This window comes from Hyla sarda, chromosome 5 (assembly GCF_029499605.1).
Source record: "Hyla sarda isolate aHylSar1 chromosome 5, aHylSar1.hap1, whole genome shotgun sequence".
In the NCBI taxonomy this organism is placed as follows: Eukaryota; Metazoa; Chordata; class Amphibia; order Anura; family Hylidae; genus Hyla; species Hyla sarda.
Genome location: NC_079193.1, coordinates 375,328,080 through 375,350,451, shown reverse-complemented (window position 1 = coordinate 375,350,451; position 22,372 = coordinate 375,328,080). Strand labels below are relative to the sequence as shown.

Below are 22,372 nucleotides of genomic sequence, written 5' to 3'. Positions count from 1 at the left end.
CTTTTAAAGGGGTATTCTGGTGGGAAACAATTTTTTTTTAAATCCACTGGTGCCAGAAATTTAAACAGATTTGTAATTTACTTCTTTTAAAAAAAAATGTAATCCTTCCAGTACTTATCAGCTGCTGTATGCTCCACAGGAATTCTTTCCAGTCTGACCACAGTGCTCTCTGCTGCCACCTCTGTCCGTATCAGGAACTGTCCAGAGCAGGGGAGGTTTGCTCTGGGGATTTCCTCCTACTCTGAACAGTTCCTGACATGGACAGAGGTGTCAGCAGAGAGCACTGTGGTCAGACAGAAAAGAACTACACAACTTCCTGTGGAGCATACAGCAGCTGATAAGTACTGGAAGGATTAGGTTTTTTAATAAAAATTATTTACAAATCTGTTTAACTTTCTGGCACCAATTGATATAAAAAAAAAAAAAGTTTTCCACCGGGGTACCCCTTTAAAGGGGGCTGTAGATGTGACTGCAGGTGAATCTATCTTATTATCTGTGCTGAATGTTATCATGTAAAAATAATGAGCCCACAGAGAGTTAAATGACAAACACGGTTCTGCTGGGATTTCCAGGGACCGATTAATACATCTGTAACCTATGGCTTGTCCTGTTTGCAGTCCTATGTAGGGGAGACGGTATGTCCAGGAGATATTGCTCTGTGATAAGGAGTGTGTAGTTTCAGATGAATGTAAGATGAATACAATTACAGACGCCATTCCCGGGCGCTGGTCCCACTAACAATCTTTAATGGGTATCAAAATCTACTGCAGAAAATCTGCAGAAAATAATGCACGTGTGAATGTACCCTTAAACAGAATCTGAAACCTGCAGGCTCGTAATATTTGACCAGTGATTTCCAACCAAAGGACCTCCAAACTGCATGCTGGGAGTTGTAGTTTTGCAACAGCTGGAGGCCCCCTGGTTGTGAATCACTGGTCTACACCCTTCACATTCACAAAGCTCTCCCAATCCACCTGAAGTAATGCCTGGAAGCGCAGACTGACATTCCCGGGAACTCCTCTCCGCATCAGACAATGACGCACTCAGGGAAATGTAGCCGGGCAGGTTTTCTGGGATTCAGAGGTTAGTATGTGCTGGGGACATGACAGCCGACTATACTGTGTGTATGGGGAACACGTGATTGGGAGATATGTATATGGGGAACACATTTATGGGGAGCTATCGTATGTATATGGGGAGCTATTGTATGTATATGAGGAGCTATTGTATGTATATGGGGAGCTATTGTATGTATATGGGGAGCTATCGTATGTATATGGGGAGCTATCGTATGTATATGGGGAGCTATCGTATGTATATGGGGAGCTATCGTATGTATATGGGGAGCTATCGTATGTATATGGGGAGCTATCGTATGTATATGGGGAGCTATCGTATGTATATGGGGAGATATTGTATGTATATGGGGAGCTATCGTATGTATATGGGGAGCTATCGTATGTATATGGGGAGATATCTTATGTATATGGGGAGATATCTTATGTATATGGGGGAGATATCTTATGTATATGGGGAGATATCTTATGTATATGGGGAGCTATCGTATGTATATGGGGAGCTATCGTATGTATATGGGGAGATATCGTATGTATATGGGGAGCTATCGTATGTATATGGGGAGCTATCGTATGTATATGGGGAGCTATCGTATGTATATGGGGAGATATCGTATGTATATGGGGAGATATCGTATGTATATGGGGAGCTATCGTATGTATATGGGGAGCTATCGTATGTATATGAGGAGCTATCGTATGTATATGAGGAGCTATTGTATGTATATGGGGAGCTATTGTATGTATATGGGGAGCTATCGTATGTATATGGGGAGCTATCTTATGTATATGGGGAGCTATCGTATGTATATGGGGAGCTATTGTATGTATATGGGGAGATATCGTATGTATATGGGGAGCTATCGTATGTATATGGGGAGCTATCGTATGTATATGGGGAGCTATCGTATGTATATGGGGAGCTATCGTATGTATATGGGGAGCTATCGTATGTATATGGGGAGATATCGTATGTATATGGGGAGATATCGTATGTATATGGGGGGGAGATATCTTATGTATATGGGGGGGAGATATCTTATGTATATGGGGAGCTATCGTATGTATATGGGGAGATATCGTATGTATATGGGGAGATATCGTATGTATATGGGGAGATATCGTATGTATATGGGGAGATATCTTATGTATATGGGGGGGAGATATCTTATGTATATGGGGGGGGAGATATCTTATGTATATGGGGGGGAGATATCTTATGTATATGGGGGGGAGATATCTTATGTATATGGGGGGGAGATATCTTGTGTATATGGGGGGGAGATATCTTGTGTATATGGGGGGGAGATATCTTATGTATATGGGGAGATATCGTATGTATATGGGGGGAGATATCTTATGTATATGGGGGGGAGATATCTTGTGTATATGGGGGGGAGATATCTTGTGTATATGGGGGGGAGATATCGTATGTATATGGGGAGATATCGTATGTATATGGGGAGCTATCGTATGTATATGGGGAGCTATCGTATGTATATGGGGAGATATCGTATGTATATGGGGAGATATCGTATGTATATGGGGAGATATCGTATGTATATGGGGGGGGAGATATCTTATGTATATGGGGGGAGATATCTTATGTATATGGGGGGAGATATCTTGTGTATATGGGGGCGAGATATCTTATGTATATGGGGGGAGATATCTTATGTATATGGGGGGGAGATATCTTGTGTATATGGGGGGAGATATCTTATGTATATGGGGGAGATATCTTATGTATATGGGGGAGATATCTTATGTATATGGGGGGGGGGAGATATCTTATGTATATGGGGGGATCTTATGTATATGGGGAGATATCTTATGTATATGGGGGGGAGATATCTTGTGTATATGGGGGGGAGATATCTTATGTATATGGGGGGGAGATATCTTATGTATATGGGGGGGAGATCTTATGTATATGGGGGGAGATATCTTATGTATATGGGGAGATATCGTATGTATATGGGGGGAGATATCTTATGTATATGGGGGGGAGATATCTTATGTATATGGGGGGGAGATCTTATGTATATGGGGGGGAGATCTTATGTATATGGGGGGGAGATATCTTATGTATATGGGGGGGAGATATCTTATGTATATGGGGGAGATATCTTATGTATATGGGGGGGAGATATCTTATGTATATGGGGGGGAGATATCTTATGTATATGGGGGGGGAGATATCTTATGTATATGGGGGGAGATATCTTATATGGGGGAGATATCTTATATATATGGGGGGGAGATATCTTATATATATGGGGGGGAGATATCTTATGTATATGGGGGGGAGATATCTTGTGTATATGGGGGGGGAGATATCTTATGTATATGGGGGGGAGATATCTTATGTATATGGGGGGGAGATATCTTGTGTATATGGGGGGAGATATCTTGTGTATATGGGGGGAGATATCTTGTGTATATGGGGGGAGATATCTTGTGTATATGGGGGGAGATATCTTGTGTATATGGGGGGAGATATCTTGTGTATATGGGGGGAGATATCTTGTGTATATGGGGGCGAGATATCTTGTGTATATGGGGGCGAGATATCTTGTGTATATGGGGGCGAGATATCTTGTGTATATGGGGGGGGAGATATCTTGTGTATATGGGGGCGAGATATCTTGTGTATATGGGGGGAGGTATCTTGTGTATATGGGGGAGGTATCTTGTGTATATGGGGGGGGAGATATCTTGTGTATATGGGGGGGGGAGATATCTTGTGTATATGGGGGCGAGATATCTTGTGTATATGGGGGGAGGTATCTTGTGTATATGGGGGAGGTATCTTGTGTATATGGGGGGGGAGATATCTTATGTATATGGGGGCGAGATATCTTATGTATATGGGGGCGAGATATCTTGTGTATATGGGGGGGAGATATCTTATGTATATGGGGGGGAGATATCTTATGTTTATGGGGGGAGATATCTTATGTATATGGGGGGGAGATATCTTTTGTATATGGGGGAGATATCTTGTGTATATGGGGGGAGATATCTTGTGTATATGGGGGGAGATATCTTATGTATATGGGGGGGGAGATATCTTATGTATATGGGGGGGGAGATATCTTATGTATATGGGGGGGGAGATATCTTATGTATATGGGGGGGAGATATCTTATGTATATGGGGGGGAGATATCTTATGTATATGGAGGGGAGATATCTTATGTATATGGGGGGAGATATCTTATGTATATGGGGGGGGGAGATATCTTATGTATATGGGGGGGGGAGATATCTTATGTATATGGGGGGGAGATATCTTATGTATATGGGGGGGAGATATCTTATGTATATGGAGGGGAGATATCTTGTGTATATGGGGGGGGAGATATCTTGTGTATATGGGGGCGAGATATCTTGTGTATATGGGGGGGGGAGGTATCTTGTGTATATGGGGGGGGAGGTATCTTGTGTATATGGGGGGGAGAGGTATCTTGTGTATATGGGGGGGAGATATCTTATCTATGGGGAGGCTCTTTCCCTTCGGCTGTCCGGGCATGCTGGGAGTTGTAGTTTTGCAACAGCTGGAGGCACCCTGGATGGGAAACACTGATATAGAGTAAAAGGTAAATGCTCTGTCTCCACCAAGCTCTTAAGCTCCCCCTAGTGGCACCTGAGTTGTAGTTGTGCAACAGCTGGAGGCACCCCCCACCAGCAGAGCTGCCTACTCCGTCATGTGGGGTCACCAGAAGAGGAGTCGGTGACCGGTGATGCGCTTGTTCCTGATTTACAGGTTGACTCACTGGTCATTGTATGGGTCCTGCTATATATAGCCCAACACTTGGGACCTGTGGCTTCCACAATGATGTCACCTTGGGTGGTATCCTCCGATTGTTCTGCCTTCTCCCCCCCTTTCAGTCACTTGATGAACATGTGCTTTGTGCATCTTACCCTGGAGCGGCCATGTGATCGGCTAAATATAGAGACCTCATCGGAAGCCGCGTTTAGATCAGCGAAAGAGCCGCGACTGCCATTCAATAAAGGTCGGTCCATGGGGGCCACAAAGAGCTCTGAACGGAAGCCATCTGCAAGGCTGAGGGATCTACACATATTCTAAGACAGTGTGCCTCCAGCTGTTTCAACACTCGTGGTATTCCAGTAAAACCCTTTTTTTTTTTTTTTTTTAAGATCAACTGGCTCCAGAAAGTTACAGATTTGTAAAGTACATCTAATAAAAAATCTTAATCCTTCATATAGTTATCAGCTGCTGAAGTTGAGTTGTTCTTTTCTGTCTGACAACAGTGCTCTCTGCTGACACCTCTGTCTGTCTCAGCAACTGTCTAGAGCATAAGAGGTTTGCTATGGAGATTTGCTCCTACTCTGGACAGCTCCCGAGACAGGTGTCCACAGAGAGCCGTTAGACAAAAAAGAACAACTCAACTTCAGCAGCTAAGTACTGGAAGGATTAAGATTTTTTTTTTTTTTATAGAAGTAATTTACAAATCTGTTTAACTTTCTGGAGCCAGTTAATATATATATAAAAAGTTTTTTTCCTGGATAACCCTTTTAAACTCCCAGCATGCCCTTCCAGCTAAAGGCTTTGTACGGGGCCCCATATCGTCACCCGAGGACCTTATGGGGCTTCTGACAAGCCACGGACAAAAGCAAATAGCAGTATTTCCACCCGCCATGACCGCACCACCAGAGAGATGGACTCCTCCCCCAGGGACAGGAAACCTAGAGCCCAAAAGGAAGCACAACCCTCCATAGCCTCAGTGGTTTCCTGTCCCCATGGGAAGCCTGGAGCAGTCCATGTCCCTGATGGGGATGTGACGGAGAGGAGGCCTGGAAGTCCCTTCCCTGTGAAGGGTCAGGGTTAGCAGAGCCTCCAGTAGCTCCTGGTTGGGAGCTTTCCGTCATGTCCCCAGTCAAGATTTATAATCTCGCGCTGCCCCCTCCGTCCTCGCTCTAGTGTGCTGCGGCTGCATGCCCGTTCTGCCTGGCTGCGGCGCATAGTTTTATTTGCACCTGGGAGTTCTCAGGAGGTCTGCTGAAGTGGGGTCTGCGTGCTCCGGTCGTTTGCTGGTGTTCCCTGGCTGCGGGGGCGGGTCTGGCATAGTCGGTTTCACTTGCTTTGAGCTGGGAGGGTCAACGGCCTTCCTAAGCTGAACGCGCCTACTCTGGTCAAAGCTTGTGATGTCATAGCCCTGGAGCTTGTGAGGTCATAGCCCAGGAGCTTGTGTTGTCGTAGCTCAGGAGCTTGTGATGTCGTAGCCCTGGAGCTTGTGATGTCGTAGCCCGGGAGCTTGTGATGTCGTAGCCCGGGAGCTTGTGATGTCGTAGCCCGGGAGCTTGTGATGTCGTAGCCCGGGAGCTTGTGATGTCGTAGCCCAGGAGCTTGTGATGTCGTAGCCCAGGAGCTTGTGATGTCGTAGCCCGGGAGCTTGTGATGTCGTAGCCCTGGAGCTTGTGATGTCGTAGCCCTGGAGCTTGTGATGTCGTAGCCCGGGAGCTTGTGATGTCGTAGCCCGGGAGCTTGTGATGTCGTAGCCCAGGAGCTTGTGATGTCGTAGCCCAGGAGCTTGTGATGTCGTAGCCCCGCCCCCTCAATGCAAGTCTATGGGAGGGGACGGGGCAATGACGTCACACGCTCCTGGCGCCGACTCCAGAATTCTTTCCAAACGCAGAGCAGCGGAGTACCCCTTTGACTTTTTTGATTTTTCTTCTCTTTTGGACGTAAGGTCCTGCAGGCGGTGGTCCCACCCTAATTCTGGTATTCTCTCTGCTGTTGTGACGGGGTAAAAAGCCGGTAATTACTCGCCGTTAATTCTGCTTCCTCGTAGTCACGACGGCACCGCGGCATTCTGACCCCTCTTTATTTCTGTGCACGCGGTTTCTTGTTTACACGGGTGAGAAGTAATCTAAATGTGGATGTATATACATTGATATGTTTCATTTTCTTCTAAAATTATTCTATTTTGTAGATTTACTTTATGACCACATGGTGTCGTTTATTTTTAGTAGTTTTAGTTTATTTATAGGAAGTCAATTTAACATGTAGGCTCTTAATGGGTCTCGGTAATTCATTGAGGCTATGGAGGGTTGTGCTTCCTTTTGTGCTCTAGGTTTCCTGTCCCTAGGGGAGGAGTCCATCTCCCTACCGGCTTTCCTAACCAGTGTGCCTCCAGCTGTTGCAAAACAACTTTTTAATTTTTAGTATGTGATAATCGCAGCGGCTATCTAGTCTGAACTGTTCTTAACAGCATTAAGACATTTGCTTTACAGCAAGCCACATAGACATGGGCAACAATAGACAGGAGATGTCCTATTGACATTAAAGGGGTACTCCCGTGGAAAACTTTTTTTTTTTTAAACCAACTGGTGCCGGAAAGTTAAACAGATTTTGTAAATCACTTCTATTTAAAAAAATCTTAATCCTTTCAGTACTTTTTAGGGGCTGTATACTAAAGAGAAATCCAAAAAAGAAATGCATTTCCTCTGATGTCATGACCACAGTGCTCTCTGCTGACCTCTGCTGTTCATTTTAGGAACTGTCCAGAGCAGCATATGTTTGCTATGGGGATTTTCTCCTGCTCTGGACAGTTCCTGAAATGGACAGCAGAGGTCAGCAGAGAGCACTGTGGTCATGACATCAGAGGAAATGCATTTCTTTTTTGGATTTCTCTTTAGTATACAGCCCCTAAAAAGTACTGAAAGGATTAAGATTTCTTAATAGAAGTGATTTACAAATTAACTTTCTGGTACCAGTTGATTTAAAAAAAAAAAGTTTTCCATAGGAGTACCCCTTTAATGGGAAATGTTACTCGGCGAACACTGACATGTGCAGCGGTCATACCACAAGGAGAGGGAGGCTGAGCTATGCGCTTCATCTATTGTCACTTTCCAGCAGCCTCCTCCTTATCACGGACAGAACAGGAAGTCTCGGCTCAGTTTTAGACCTAGTGTTGCGAATGAAAACTGCAAGATTTTAGCATTATTTTGAAATATAGATAGTAAAATGGAAAATTAGAAGGATCATTTTTTTTTTTAATATAATTTTTTTTAAACTAGATTTGACCCCTTAAGGCAATGCTTTCCAACAAGTTTGTCTCCAGCTGTTGCAAAACTACAACTTCCAGCATGCCCGGACTTCCTTAGTCTGTCCTGGCAATGTGGGAGTTTTAGCATTGCAACAGCTTGAGACAAACTGCCGTAAGGCGCCATGGCAATCATGTACATGCCAGGAGCGGGCTCCTGACTCCATCCCTGGTGGCCCCTGGCTGATTTAAGTAGCCATGGGCCAACCCTTATAACCACGGTAATCTATTAACCCTTTTTGACACTGCTGTCAAAATGGACAACTGCATCTAAATACACAAGTACACATGTCCTGCATAGATCTGTATAAGCAATCAAATGATTGCTCATACAATTCCCCAAAGGGAACTAAATAATGCAGTATTGTTTTTTTTGTTTTTTTTGTTATCCAACAAATATAAATTAACCCCTTCCATACTAGAAGTGCATATCACCCCCCCCCTCATTTTTCCAAATTTAAATAAAAAATAGAATCAGAGTAAAACAGAATAAACAGATTTGCTATTGAAACCAGGAAAATATAAATATATAATTTTTTTTGTTTTATAAAAGCAGGAATCAAAAGTAGGATGCAGAGGTTACTGTAATATTTCCTATACCCAAGGAGTAAAAAGTGTAAAACTATAGGCACAAAAACAGTCCTGCAAGCTATATGAAAAAATGAGTATAGAAATATCAAAATTACAAAATGTATATATAAATGATAAAAGAATAAAATTTTGTTTCATATAAGTGTATGTATTTTATATTCTACACACACTGGGGGTCATTGTTAAATTCTCAGGTCTGTATATATTATGAAAAAATTAGGAGTGTAATTGGTCCTGCAAAAACTAAGAGTTATGGCTATTAGTGGGCTTGAAGGAAATTACCCAAAAATGAAATTTGGGCAGGTCAGCAAGAGGACATTTTTTTTATGAAACATTCCCTTTAAAGGGTTACTCCGGCCCTGAGACCTCTTATCCCCAATCCAAAGGATAGGGGATAAGATGTCTTACCGCGGGGGTCCCGCCGGAGTATCGTGACGTCACGCCCCCTCCCATAGACTTGCATAGCGGGGGCGATGTCACACAGGGGCGGAGTCATGACATCACAATACTCCGGCCCCATGGTCGCCACCTGGCTGTTTGTGAGCTGGCACCGCAACGTGCAGCTCAAACAGGTGGGTGGCGAATACAAGATTGCGGGGGTCCACGGTGGCGGGACCCCCACGGTGGATAAGATGTCTCGGGACCGGAGTACCCCTTTAAACGTGATATTCCAATAGGTTTCAGTATAACACACATTCTGTATATTACTTCTTGCTTTCCAGCCTGCTGTGAAGTTCTACCGTTATTATTGTTGTCTTATGTTACACTGTGACTCCTATCTAACAATTCTTTCCGTTTCTTCTCCAGTTCTGACGTCGGTGATATATGGAGCTCCTGAAAAATACCTTTGAATACTGTCACGCCCAACACCGCCTCTCCGCATGAATTCCATGCTTTGCCTGCTGCTCAGGAGCCGGCTCGCGGTCAGCGCGCACCATTAGAGGCCTCTGCGCTCACATCTCCTCCAGCAGAAGACTCTTGTGTCTCCGGAGCCCTGTCTCCCGCTCACAGTCCGTCCCGGCTGTAAAATTCACAGTCTATCCAGATGGGGTAACGTAATCGTTCCAGAAGGATGATCTGTTATCGCCCCTGAACTGCCAGGACTTATTGCAAAGTTTTTGGGCTTTTTTTTCTACCATACGGAAGGAAAAAGTCTTGGAAATTTAAGTGTTAAGAACATTTTGGAGAATTTGGATACTGACCCTGAGCCTTGTAGACGGGCAGCCGGTTCTTGTTATATCAGAGCCGTTCCTGTACAGCCTCCCAACCCCTTTACTGGTTTGGGTGTTTTTTAGATATTTTGCACAATATTTGTGTTTTCTGAGTTTTTTTTGTACGTTTTTATCTGCTCCTTTGTATCTCTTTTGAGCGTCTTGCCATGGCTCGGATTAATCGCCCAGCTCCAGTGGAAGTCTGCTATAAAAACATGCGCTTCCTGATCACCCATAACCCCACAAACGCTACAATGAATACCTTCATAGAGGTAAGTAGAGATGGAAGAATATTATCATGTTAAAGGGGTTATCCAGGGAAAAACTTGTTTTTATATATATATATCAACTGGCTCCAGAAAGTTAAACAGATTTGTAAATTACTTCTTTTAAAAAATCTTAATCCTTTCAGTACTTATGAGCTGCTGAAGTTGAGTTGTTCTTTTCTGTCTAGGTGCTCTCTGATGACACGTGTCTCGGGAACTGTCCAGAGTAGAAGCAAATCCCCATAGCAAACCTCTTCTACCCTGTGCAGTTCTTGAGACAAGCAGAGATGTCAGCAGAGAGCACTGTTTCCAGACAGCTCAACTTTAGCAGCTGATAATTATTGGAAGGATTACGATTTTTTAATAGAAGTAATTTACAAATCTGTTTTAACTTTCTGGAGCTAGTTGATGTAAAAAAAAATTTTTTTTCCTGGAATACCCCTTTAAGAGGGCAGGGTCTAACCAGGGATGGGTCTTTATGTTCTACTGCAGACAGGGCAAAGGGGGGAGGCTCCTGCTGCAGCCAGTAGGCCTTACAGTTCATATTCTATGTTTTGACTTCCTCGCCAAAATGTAGTAGTTCTTCATATTCTGTAGACTGATGGACCTTGTAAAAAGTTTAAATACTGATCTCTTCTTCCATATTATCCATAATTCTGTATTATCAGTGCAGGATAAGTAATGTATGTACACTGTGACGTCACCAGCAGAATAGTGAGTGCAGCTCTGGAGTATAATACAGGATATAACTCAGGATCAGTACAGGATAAGTAATGTAATGTATGTACACAGTGACCTCACCAGCAGAATAGTGAGTACAGCTCTGGAGTATAATACAGGATATAACTCAGAATCAGTACAGGATAAGTAATGTAATGTATGTACACAGTGACCTCACCAGCAGAATAGTGAGTACAGCTCTGGGGTATAATACAGGATATAACTCAGGATCAGTACAGGATAAGTAATGTAATGTATGTACACAGTGATCTCACCAGCAGAATAGTGAGTACAGCTCTGGAATATAATACAGGATATAACTCAGGATCAGTACAGGATAAGTAATGTAATGTATGTACACAGTGACCTCACCAGCAGAATAGTGAGTACAGCTCTGGAGTATAATACAGGATATAACTCAGGATCAGTACAGGATAAGTAATGTAATGTATGTACACAGTGACCTCACCAGCAGAATAGTGAGTACAGCTCTGGAGTATAATACAGGATATAACTCAGGATCAGTACAGGATAAGTAATGTAATGTATGTACACAGTGACCTCACCAGCCGAATAGTGATTACAGTTCTGGAGTATAATACAGGATATAACTCAGGATCAGTATAGGATAAGTAATGTAATGTATATACACAGTGACCTCACCAGGAGAATAGTGAGTACAGCTCTGGGGTATAATACAGGATATAACTCAGGATCAGTACAGGATAAGTAATGTAATGTATGTACACAGTGATCTCACCAGCAGAATAGTGAGTACAGCTCTGGAGTATAATACAGGATATAAATAGAGATTTTCCTAGCTAACGTGACGGAAAATATAAGTTATATGAAGACAGGAGGCGAGTATCTTGCATTAATCTTTCTTTAATTAATGCCCATAGCAGAAAAATCTTTATACAAACGTATTTAATAAAATCTTTTTTAAAAAACTACATATCCCAGCAGTCCCCTGTGAACTCCTCCTCCTATCCCAGCATGCTGGCTGCTATATAAGGGACTGCTTGAAGATCCTCTTCCTCTTTCTTTATGCGAATTGCATGACCGTCACCAGAACCACGGAACGCCGGAATCCGGGACAGCTCCTCCTCGGTATCTCCGAACCTCCGGCCAACAGGACCGAAAACCGGGAACGAAACTGTTAAGGAACAATTGCAACAGAACATATCAGGCTGCACCGAAACACCGCTGTCTTCGTCTTCTCCTTTCAATACCCTGGAAGGAAAACAAAAACACCATAACAGGGAGGGTAGGGAGGGAAGATACTCGCCTCCTGTCTTCATATAACTTATATTTTCCGTCACGTTAGCTAGGAAAATCTCGATTTATATATCAGACAGGAGGCTCATATCTTGCAAGTTTAAAGCTAACAGTGCTTACATACAGAAATAATAACAAATATGTCATAGAACAGACACAGAGACGTGTGTTTGAGGTCTAAAATAAAATTGCCGAAAAGTCGTCTCGGACGACCAATCAGCGGCCAATAGAAGATCCGAAAGTGAACCTCCTGAAGTGACCACCTTGGTGGCCATAGCCCCTCTAGAAGAGTGGGCCCCAAAAAGAGAGATATCGATCCCAGCCATTTCCATGGCCGACCTCACCCACCTGGCCAAAGTGGCCGAGGATACCGGAAGATGAGGTTTGACATATGATATCAACAACTGATTGTAAGATTCAGGTCTCAAAGTCGCGGTCCGCGACTCATACGATTGTAGACAGCGTACTACACACAGACGTGGGTGATCAGGAAAAAAGGGATAGAAGACGGATTGAAGTCCCGTCTTAGTCCTACGAACCACCGAAAACCGTACCCCTTCCGGCGAAAATTGTCGCCTGGAAATATCCAGCGCCTTTACATCCGACACCCGTTTTATGGATACTAAACATAACAGTGTAGTAAGCTTGATGGATAGCAACTTTAAAGCGAGTGTGTCATTATCCTCCCAGGAGGAAAATAAATCCAACACAAGGGAGACATCCCAAGTAGACTGGTACCTAGGACGGGGAGGACGTTTAAATCTTACGCCTCGTAAGAGTCTACATACCAAAGGATGTTTGCCCACCGGTAACGCGTCCACCGGGCAATGATACGCCGATATAGCGGATCTGTAGACGTTTAGTGAACTGTAGGATTTCCCAGACTCAAAAGAGTCTGCTAAATAATTCACTATCACTGAAACAGGTGCATGAACGGCATCAACTTGCCGTCTATCACACCAACGAACCCACAATGCCCAGGCTGATCGATATGCCGATCTAGTCCCTGGGGCCCAGGCCAAGGCAAGGAGGTCTCTAGCCGATTGCGAAAGGTCACCACCGGCATCCGGGACCCCGAAACCAACCACGCGAGGAGTGGAAGGTTGCCCTCCAATATCAGGGGATGAGGACCCTTGGTTGGGGTCGTGAGAAGGTGAGGCGAGTGAGGAATCAAACGAGGATAGTCGATCGCCATCCCTAAAAGAAGGGGGGAACCATGGTTGCGTTGGCCACCAAGGGGTGACCAACACCACAGTCGCCTTCTGACTCAGTACTTGGAGAAGAACTCTGGTTATCATATTGAATGGGGGAAATGCATAGTGCGTCCCCAATTCCCATATCTGACGGAATGCGTCCACTGCGGATGCTTCCGGATCCGGCCTCCAGCTGTAAAAGCGAGGCAGTTGTCGATTGAGCCGGGATGCGAAGAGGTCCGTGTGTAACGGACCCCAAAGAGACCTCAAAGTCTGAAAAATAGATCGTTCCAACGTCCAATCGCTGGAATCCTTCAAATAGCGAGAATTCCAATCTGCTACGATGTTGGACACACCAGGAAGGTATTCTGCAATCGGGATGATGTCCCGGGATAAACAGAAATGCCAGAACGTGGACGCGATGTCCGCCAGCACTCTGGACCTCGTACCTCCCAGGCGGTTGACATATTGAACCGCCGCCACATTGTCCATGCGTACAAGTACGCAACAATTGGAATGGTGAGGGAGAAAGCTCCTGATAGCGAAGAATGCTGCCAAGAGTTCCAAGGCATTGATGTGGAGAGAAGACTCCTCTGCGGACCATCTCCCTCCTGTGGTGTCTTGCCCGCAGCGAGCTCCCCAACCGTGGCGGCTCGCATCGGACTCTATTATGACGTCCGGGCAGGCATTGAAGATAGTCCTGCCGTTCCATTCGACAGCGTGTCGAAGCCACCACTGCAATTCCTCTACAACTTCCGGACCGATGGTAACTTCGTCCGCATAGCGAAGACCCCGGCGAAGGTGAAGAGCTTTGAGCCGCTGAAGGGCCCGATAGTGAAGAGGGGCCGGAAAAATCGCTTGAATAGAGGCCGATAATAGGCCCACAATGCGTGCAATCACCCTCAGTGATACTCGACCTTTGCGCAAAGTCGCTCTGATTTCCTTGCGAATCAAAGCCAACTTGGATGTTGGTAACATCAAGATGGCTCGTTGGGTATCCACTAGGAAACCCAGGAACTCCATCTCCTGCGCGGGAGACAGAACCGATTTTTTGTGATTGATGAGGAATCCCAATTCCTCCATCAACGAAAGGGCCCATTGGCTGTGAGTCACAGCCTGTGCCCTGGACCGGGCCATGATTAGTAGATCGTCCAAGTAAATAATAAGTCGTACCCCCCTGCTCCGAAGAGCCGCTATCACCGGTTTCAGTAACTTGGTGAAACACCAGGGGGCCGATGACAATCCGAATGGAAGGCAGGTGAACTGCCACATTCGGTCCCTCCATAGGAATCGTAGGAATCTTTAAGAGGTGTGATGAATGGGGACGGTAAGATATGCGTCCTTCAGATCGATTTTTACTAACCAGTCTCCTGGCCAGAGGAGGTCGCGTAACAGATGGATCCCTTCCATCTTGAAGTGACGGTAAGTCACGTGTTGATTCAAACCTCTCAGATTTATCACCGGGCGGTAACCGCCATCTTTCTTCTTGACCAAGAAGATGTTGCTGACAAATCCGGGGGAGAATGGGTCTACTTCTTGTACTGCTTGTTTTGACAAGAGCTCCTGGAGCTCGTTGTCTATGAGCGCTACGTTCTGCGCGGAGAATCGTATGGGTTGAGGTATAACATTCAACTCGGGAAGAGATTGGAATTCTATCCGGTAGCCAGCTACCGTATTGAGGATCCAAACGTCTGCTGTAATCGTGGACCAGACGTGGAAAAAATATCTTAGCCTGCCCCCCACCAATGTGTATGGAATTGAAAAAGTACTCACCGGTCGGTGGGCGAGATCTGGGGAATCCGCGACCTCCACGTCCTCTCCATGGTCGCCCTCGAGGGGGAAAGAAAGGGGCCGGTTGGACCACGGGCAGAGCATATTGTGGTTGAGCAGGAGCAAATTGTTGCTGTGCCGGTCTAATGTAGGGCCTATATGGGGCATTGCGGCCGGCAGATCGGCCTCTGCTTCTACCGGCCTTGCCGAAAACCTTACCAGGTTGGCCCGTCTTTTTTAGAGAATTTTGCGCCTTATCTAGGCTGGAAAACAGGCTGACAAATTTGTTAATATTTTTAATGAGGTCATCTCCAAATAAGAGACCTTCAGCGGAGGGACCCGGCTCATTCTCCGCTAAGTGGGAGAGCTGCGGCTCCAGTTTCATCAGGATGGACCGTCTCCGTTCAGTAGAACAGGCCGTGTTCGCACTGCCCAGCATGCATATAGCACGTTGGGCCCAGCCTCTCAGTTGCTCTAGGTCTACTGGTTGGGCGGTGGATGCCGCTTGCTCTGAAAGATTTAATATCTTTGTGAGCGGGCCGAGAAGATCAAGAATGCGGTCTTGGATCAACTTAAATGATCTCTCAATCCCCTTCTTTGAATACTTTCCTGATCGTGTCAGGTACTTGAGGAGAACCGGATCTATCTCCGGCGTGACCGCAATCTTCTTGGTTACACAGGGTCTGGGGCACTCAGCCCTCAATTTGTTACGGTTCGTGCGGTCCAAAGCCCGTCTAGTCCAATATTCTACATATTGTGCTACGTGTGGTAGCGGTGCCCAGTCTCCGGAGCGTGGGTGTGTGATCGCATCCGGGCTGAAAAGAGGTTGGCCCAGAGAATCTAGGATCGCCTCATTTGGCGTCTCTGGTTCGGCATCAGGATAATCAGCCGTAAACCCCGCATCTTCCTCATCAGAATCAGAGCCTGTGGCCTCAGCCACATCAGACTCGCCGGACGACTCGTCGGTAGACGTGACATATGAGTCCGGTTTCGTCCGCCGGGCGGACTTCTGCCCCTTACAAGTTTTCTCCTTGGGGCCCAAGGGTCGAGAATGTACATTAGGATGCGGGGTGCGACAGACCGGTTCAGGTTCTGTCTGGGGCACATTGTAAGCTTCCCCTGCCGGGGAGTCGGAATGTCCAGAGACATGTTTTCTTTTATGTGAGACCTTACCCCTCACGGGCACCTCTCTAGAGGTAGAGGCTAAAGGATTATCACAACTCATATTTGCAGCCAGAGCTGCCTGAATGGACTTGTTAATCAAGTCCTGTATTTGGGTCGCAGACATGATCTGAGAAGCCTCAATCTCTATGCCCTCATTAGTCTGGCCAGGCAGAGTAGAGAAAGGGACTGAGGGTTTTTCACCAGCCATGATAGACAGAGTGACTGTAAAATAATAGTAGTTCTGTTTATAGGAGCTAATGCTACTAGCTATTATTAATAATAAACTACCTGAAGGTACTAAAACTGGGACCGGACCTATAATGCTGGCGCTCCTCTCACCGCTCGCACAACACTGGCGACTGGGAGAGGAGGAGGGATCCAGCAACCAGCGCTTACAGCCGTAATCTCGCGAGACTACGGCTGTAAGACCTGTGATAGGTCGCACGGAATCCCGAAAGGCGTGTCGCAGGGTGCGCGTCACCCGGACACGCCCCCTGAAATCGCGAAGCCCGCGAAGGTGTCGAGCGGCGGGAAGAAGGTAAGAAGACGGCGCGAATAGAAAGTAAGATGGCGCCTATAGAGGGACAATACTATAGAGGCAAATACAGAGATATGACAGGAATCGCTGTTAGAGGTAGCGAAAGCTTAGAAAATACAGAGTATGAAGAAAAACTAGGTATCAAGAGAAAAATAGGTATATATATAAATATATATACCCCGAAAAATTAGTAATATTAGAACAACAGAGAAAATAACAGCCGGAGTATACAGGGCATAATCCTAGATACCCTGAATACACCCGGAATCACAATTAATACACATTAATATACAATGAATACACACAGATTATACTTAACTTGCTGCCATGAGCAGAAAGAAAGAGGAAGAGGATCTTCAAGCAGTCCCTTATATAGCAGCCAGCATGCTGGGATAGGAGGAGGAGTTCACAGGGGACTGCTGGGATATGTAGTTTTTTAAAAAAGATTTTATTAAATACGTTTGTATAAAGATTTTTCTGCTATGGGCATTAATTAAAGAAAGATTAATGCAAGATATGAGCCTCCTGTCTGATATATAACTCAGGATCAGTACAGGATAAGTAATGTAATGTACACAGTGACCTCACCAGCAGAATAGTGAGTACAGCTCTGGAGTATAATACAGGATAAGTAATGTAATGTATGTACACAATGACCTCACCAGCAGAATAGTGAGTACAGCTCTGGAGTATAATACAGGATATAACTCAGGATCAGTACAGGATAAGTAATGTAATGTATGTACACAGTGACCTCACCAGCAGAATAGTGAGTACAGCTCTGGATATAATACAGGATATAACTCAGGATCAGTACAGGATAAGTAATGTATGTACACAGTGACCTCACCAGCAGAATAGTGAGTACAGCTCTGGAGTATAATACAGGATATAACTCAGGATCAGTACAGGATAAGTAATGTATGTACACAGTGACCCCACCAGCAGAATAGTGAGCACAGCTCTAGAGTATAATACAGGATATAACTCAGGATCAGTACAGGATAAGTAATGTAATGTATGTACACAGTTATCCCACCAGCAGAATAGTGAGTACAGCTCTGGGGTATAATACAGGATATAACTCAGGATCAGTACAGGATAAGTAATGTAATGTATATACACAGTGACCTCACCAGCAGAATAGTGAGCACAGCTCTGGAGTATAATACAGGATATAACTCAGGATCAGTAAGGATAAGTAATGTATGTACACAGTGACCTCACCAGCAGAATAGTGAGTACAGCTCTGGAGTATAATACAGGATATAACTCAGGATCAGTACAGGATAAGTAATGTATGTACACAGTGACCCCACCAGCAGAATAGTGAGCACAGCTCTAGAGTATAATACAGGATATAACTCAGGATCAGTACAGGATAAGTAATGTAATGTATGTACACAGTTATCCCACCAGCAGAATAGTGAGTACAGCTCTGGGGTATAATACAGGATATAACTCAGGATCAGTACAGGATAAGTAATGTAATGTATATACACAGTGACCTCACCAGCAGAATAGTGAGCACAGCTCTGGAGTATAATACTGGAAATAACTCGGGATCAGTAAGGATAAGTAATGTAATGTATGTACACAGTGACCTCACCAGCAGAATAGTGAGTACAGCTCTGGAGTATAATACAGGATATAACTCAGGATCAGTACAGGATAAGTAATGTAATCAGTGACCTCACCAGCAGAATAGTGAGTACAGCTCTGGAGTATAATACAGGATATAACTCAGGATCAGTACAGGGTAAGTAATGTAATGTATGTACACAGTGACCTCACCAGCAGAATAGTGAGTACAGCTCTGGAGTATAATACAGGATATAACTAAGGATCAGTACAGGATAAGTAATGTAATGTATGTACACAGTGACCTCACCAGCAGAATAGTGAGTACAGCTCTGGAGTATAATACAGGATATAACTCAGGATCAGTACAGGATTAGTAATATAACTCAGTTCTGACTTTGTGGTAACATGAATTATTTGACTGATCCTAATTATTTTTATGTTCCATTAAGCTGGGTGTTGTAGTGCTTTATCACTAGTCGTTCAGCCGCCATTATCGTGCTCACTTATTATCAGCCTGTGTGGATTGGGCCCTTGGACCTGACATGGAATTAGAAGTACAGGTTCTCCTCCCTCCTGCGGGTCTATTGTTTATCTGCCGCTCGGAGCACTTGTCACCATGTGTACAGCCGGGACTTGGCATCGGGCAGTGCTGAGCTATTTTAGTGGATCCTGAGTAAACGCCATCATGTGAAATCCCTGGGCAGCGTTTAGCAGAGGTGGATGGCGTCCAAACACAGCGCTCCACTTTACTGGAGGTTTGGGAACCTAAACTGATGAGGACTAAAAATAAATGGGATTTGGAGAGCACAATAAGAGCCGAATTATCATCCGACCATGGCCGAACTCTATGCAATTAATCTGCTGTGTTTACTGTGCGGGTTAACCCTTTGCAGTCCAGCGAAGTAACAAGGGAAATACGAAAAGGGAATTTGGGGGGGGGGGGGGGGGGGGGAGACAAGAAGCAGAGGGCAACGGACAGGAAAGTGTGAGGCTTATCCTACAACTACATCACAGTCTTGGCAGCAGTCTTGGGTCAGCTTAGTTCCTGTGAATTACAGGATAACATCACCTGTCAGATCATTCCCCTCCCCTCCAGCTCTATCTGTATACTGCTGCTGCTATCTCTAGGGGATCAGAATATATAGTAGTTATACACCCCTCCTCCAGCTCTATCTGTATACTGCTGATATCTCTATAGGATCAGTATATATAGTAGTTATACACCGACCTCCAGCTCTATCTGTATACTGCATCTATCTCTATGGGATCAGGATATATAGTAGTTATACACCCCTCCTCCAGCTCTATCTGTATACTGCTGATATCTCTATAGGATCAGTATATATATAGTAGTTATACACCGACCTTCAGCTCTATCTGTATACTGCTTCTATCTCTATGGGATCAGGATATATAGTAGTTGTACACCTCTCCTCCAGCTCTCTGTATACTGCTGCTATCTCTATAGAATCAGTGTGTATATATATATATATATATATATATATATATATATATATATATATATGTATATAGTTAGTAGTTATACACCGACCTTCAGCTCTATCTGTATACTGCTTCTATCTCTATGGGATCAGGATATATAGTAGTTGTATACCTTCCCTGAGGCTGTGTTGATATTTTTTATTTTTTTTGCAGTTGTTTTCAATTTTTTACATCATTTTCCAGCAGCAAAAATGGTGCAATTGGGAAAATCACGGTCAGGTTCTTGGGAAATGTAGGCAACATTAAGAAATCATTTATTATTGAATTGCAATTATAGCTGAAAATCCCATCCTGGCACTTGCTAAAACAGGTAAGCAAAGTGCTTACACAAGGACCTCTACATTATTCTCTAGCTTATGCTGCACTATATCAGGGGGAAAAAATGTCCATGAAATGCTTCTTCAAATGCACCTAGATCCTGCTTTATGTTCTGAAAAATGTTGCAATATCACGTTATCAGAGTGTGAACCAAACACTACTATCCCTACGTACGAGGAATAAGCTAAATTCACGGATCATTCCTTGCCTGTCCGCACTTTCTATAATCCTACATGGCTTAAATGTGTCATTATTTTTCTATCTCTGCTTGCTGTTAGTCAAAGGCTGAAAACTTGTACAGGCCTAGTTGTTGTTGTCGTTGTTGTTGTCGTTGTTGTTGTCGTTGTTGTTGTCGTTGTTGTTGTCGTTGTTGTCGTCGTTGTTGTTGTCGTTGTTGTTGTCGTTGTTGTTGTTGTTTTTTTCTCACATCTGAGGGTTTGCTACAATTTGTATATAGACTATCCTTTTTGTGTCTAGACAGTCAGGGTGCCTCCAGCTGTTGCAAAACTACAACTCCCAGCATGCCTGAAGCTGTAGCTTTGGAAGAGCTGGAGGGCCACAGTTTGGTGACCGCTGCAGCAGGACATGCCATCACTTTATCATCAGTGAAGGGTCCCACCTTTCGGACCCCTACGATGTTGAGAATGAAGGCCCGCTGCATTTGTTTAGCCACTAAAGTGAACGGGTCCTTGTTGCAGTTCCCTTCACAGCCAGGAGGGAGCACAATTCTGAGTGGAAAAAACGTGAAAGGGGACAAATAGCACGGTCAGAACTGCAGACTCTTCACTCTCAGGTGGGGGTCCTTACCTTTGGGACCAACACTCATCCTATCCTGTTATTTTTAAGTATAGGAATGAACTTTTCATTTCTTCTTTTCAGATGATTTAAAGGGGTACTCCAGTGGAATTCTATATTTTTTTTTTTTTTTTTTTTTTTTTTTTTTTTTTTTACAAGTCAGCTGGTGCCAGAAAGTAAAACAGATTTGTTAATTATTTCTATTAAAAAATCTTAAGTACTTTAAGGATTATCAGCTGCTGTATGCTGGACAAGAAGTTCTTTTTTAGGAACTGTCCAGAGTAGGATAGGTTTGCTATGGGGATTTGCTTCTACTCTGGACAGTTCCTGACATGGACAGAGGTGTCAGCAGAGAGCACTGTGGTCCGACAGAAAATAAATTCAAAACGAAAAGAACTTCTTGTGGAGCATACAGCAGCTGATAAGTACTGGAAGGATTAAGATTTTTTAATAGAAGTAATTTAAAAAAAATCTGTTTAAACTTTCTGGAGCCAGTTGATCTGAAAAAAGAAATGTTTTTTCACCGGAGTACCCCTTTAATACACGTTGCCTGCACTGATACAACTCCTATACATGATGGCAGTTGTAGTTCAGCAACAGCCGTAGAGCCGCTGGTTGGGGAACAATAGACAATGATTACAAATCCCCAGCCAAGTCTCCTAATGTAAAAGTTCCCATTTACTGACAGCAAGCAGAGATGGTGTAAATGGTAAGGAATTAAAAATCTCAACATATTAAAAAGTTAAAGGAGACCCCCCTCCACGTCAGCGGTGCTGCTTCTGAATATACTGTATGTAATGATCCCCCCTTATATTTTCAGGGTACTGTACACGACAATTAGCTTTGTCATTGTGTTTTGTTATCCTGAATCAGCAATTTGCATGTACAGTCTGGTGGTTTTTGGACATGCAAATTGCTCGTGTCGCCATGTTCTCCTGCCCGGCTTTGTTCAGTGGTTTTCACATCTGGGCATCATGGGAGATCGGATATCCGGTAAGAAGCTTCTGTGAAAAAAAATGTGTGCACACTCGGCAGGGCTGAGCGTGCATGTGTATGGGAGAATCAGGCTGAATGGATTCCACAGATAGCTCGCTCTTACAGCTTCCCATACACGTGCATGCTCGGTTCGCCTTACAGTGCATTTGATCGGAATTGGGGGATGGGGGTAAGCTGCTGCTAGACATGTCTGTTGCCATCCTTTTCTCCCTAGATCAGTGTTTTGTCAACGGGGGGCCTCCAGTGGTTGTAAAACTACAACGCCCAACATGCCCAGACAGCCAAAGGCTGAGCGGG

At 44.4% G+C, this 22,372-nt stretch overlaps 1 protein-coding gene across 4 annotated transcripts in view; it reads left to right on the top strand.

Moving 5' to 3' along the window:
- PTP4A3 (protein tyrosine phosphatase 4A3) overlaps window positions 1-22,372 on the top strand; it is an 80,364-nt gene that overhangs the window by 33,116 nt on the left and 24,876 nt on the right. For all 4 annotated transcript variants that reach the window (XM_056522861.1, XM_056522864.1, XM_056522862.1 and 1 more), the window contains exon 2: window positions 9,547-10,222. In XM_056522861.1, the coding sequence (XP_056378836.1) occupies window positions 10,118-10,222 (105 nt within the window). In that variant the 5' untranslated portion in view covers window positions 9,547-10,117. The remainder of the gene's footprint in view (window positions 1-9,546; window positions 10,223-22,372) is intronic.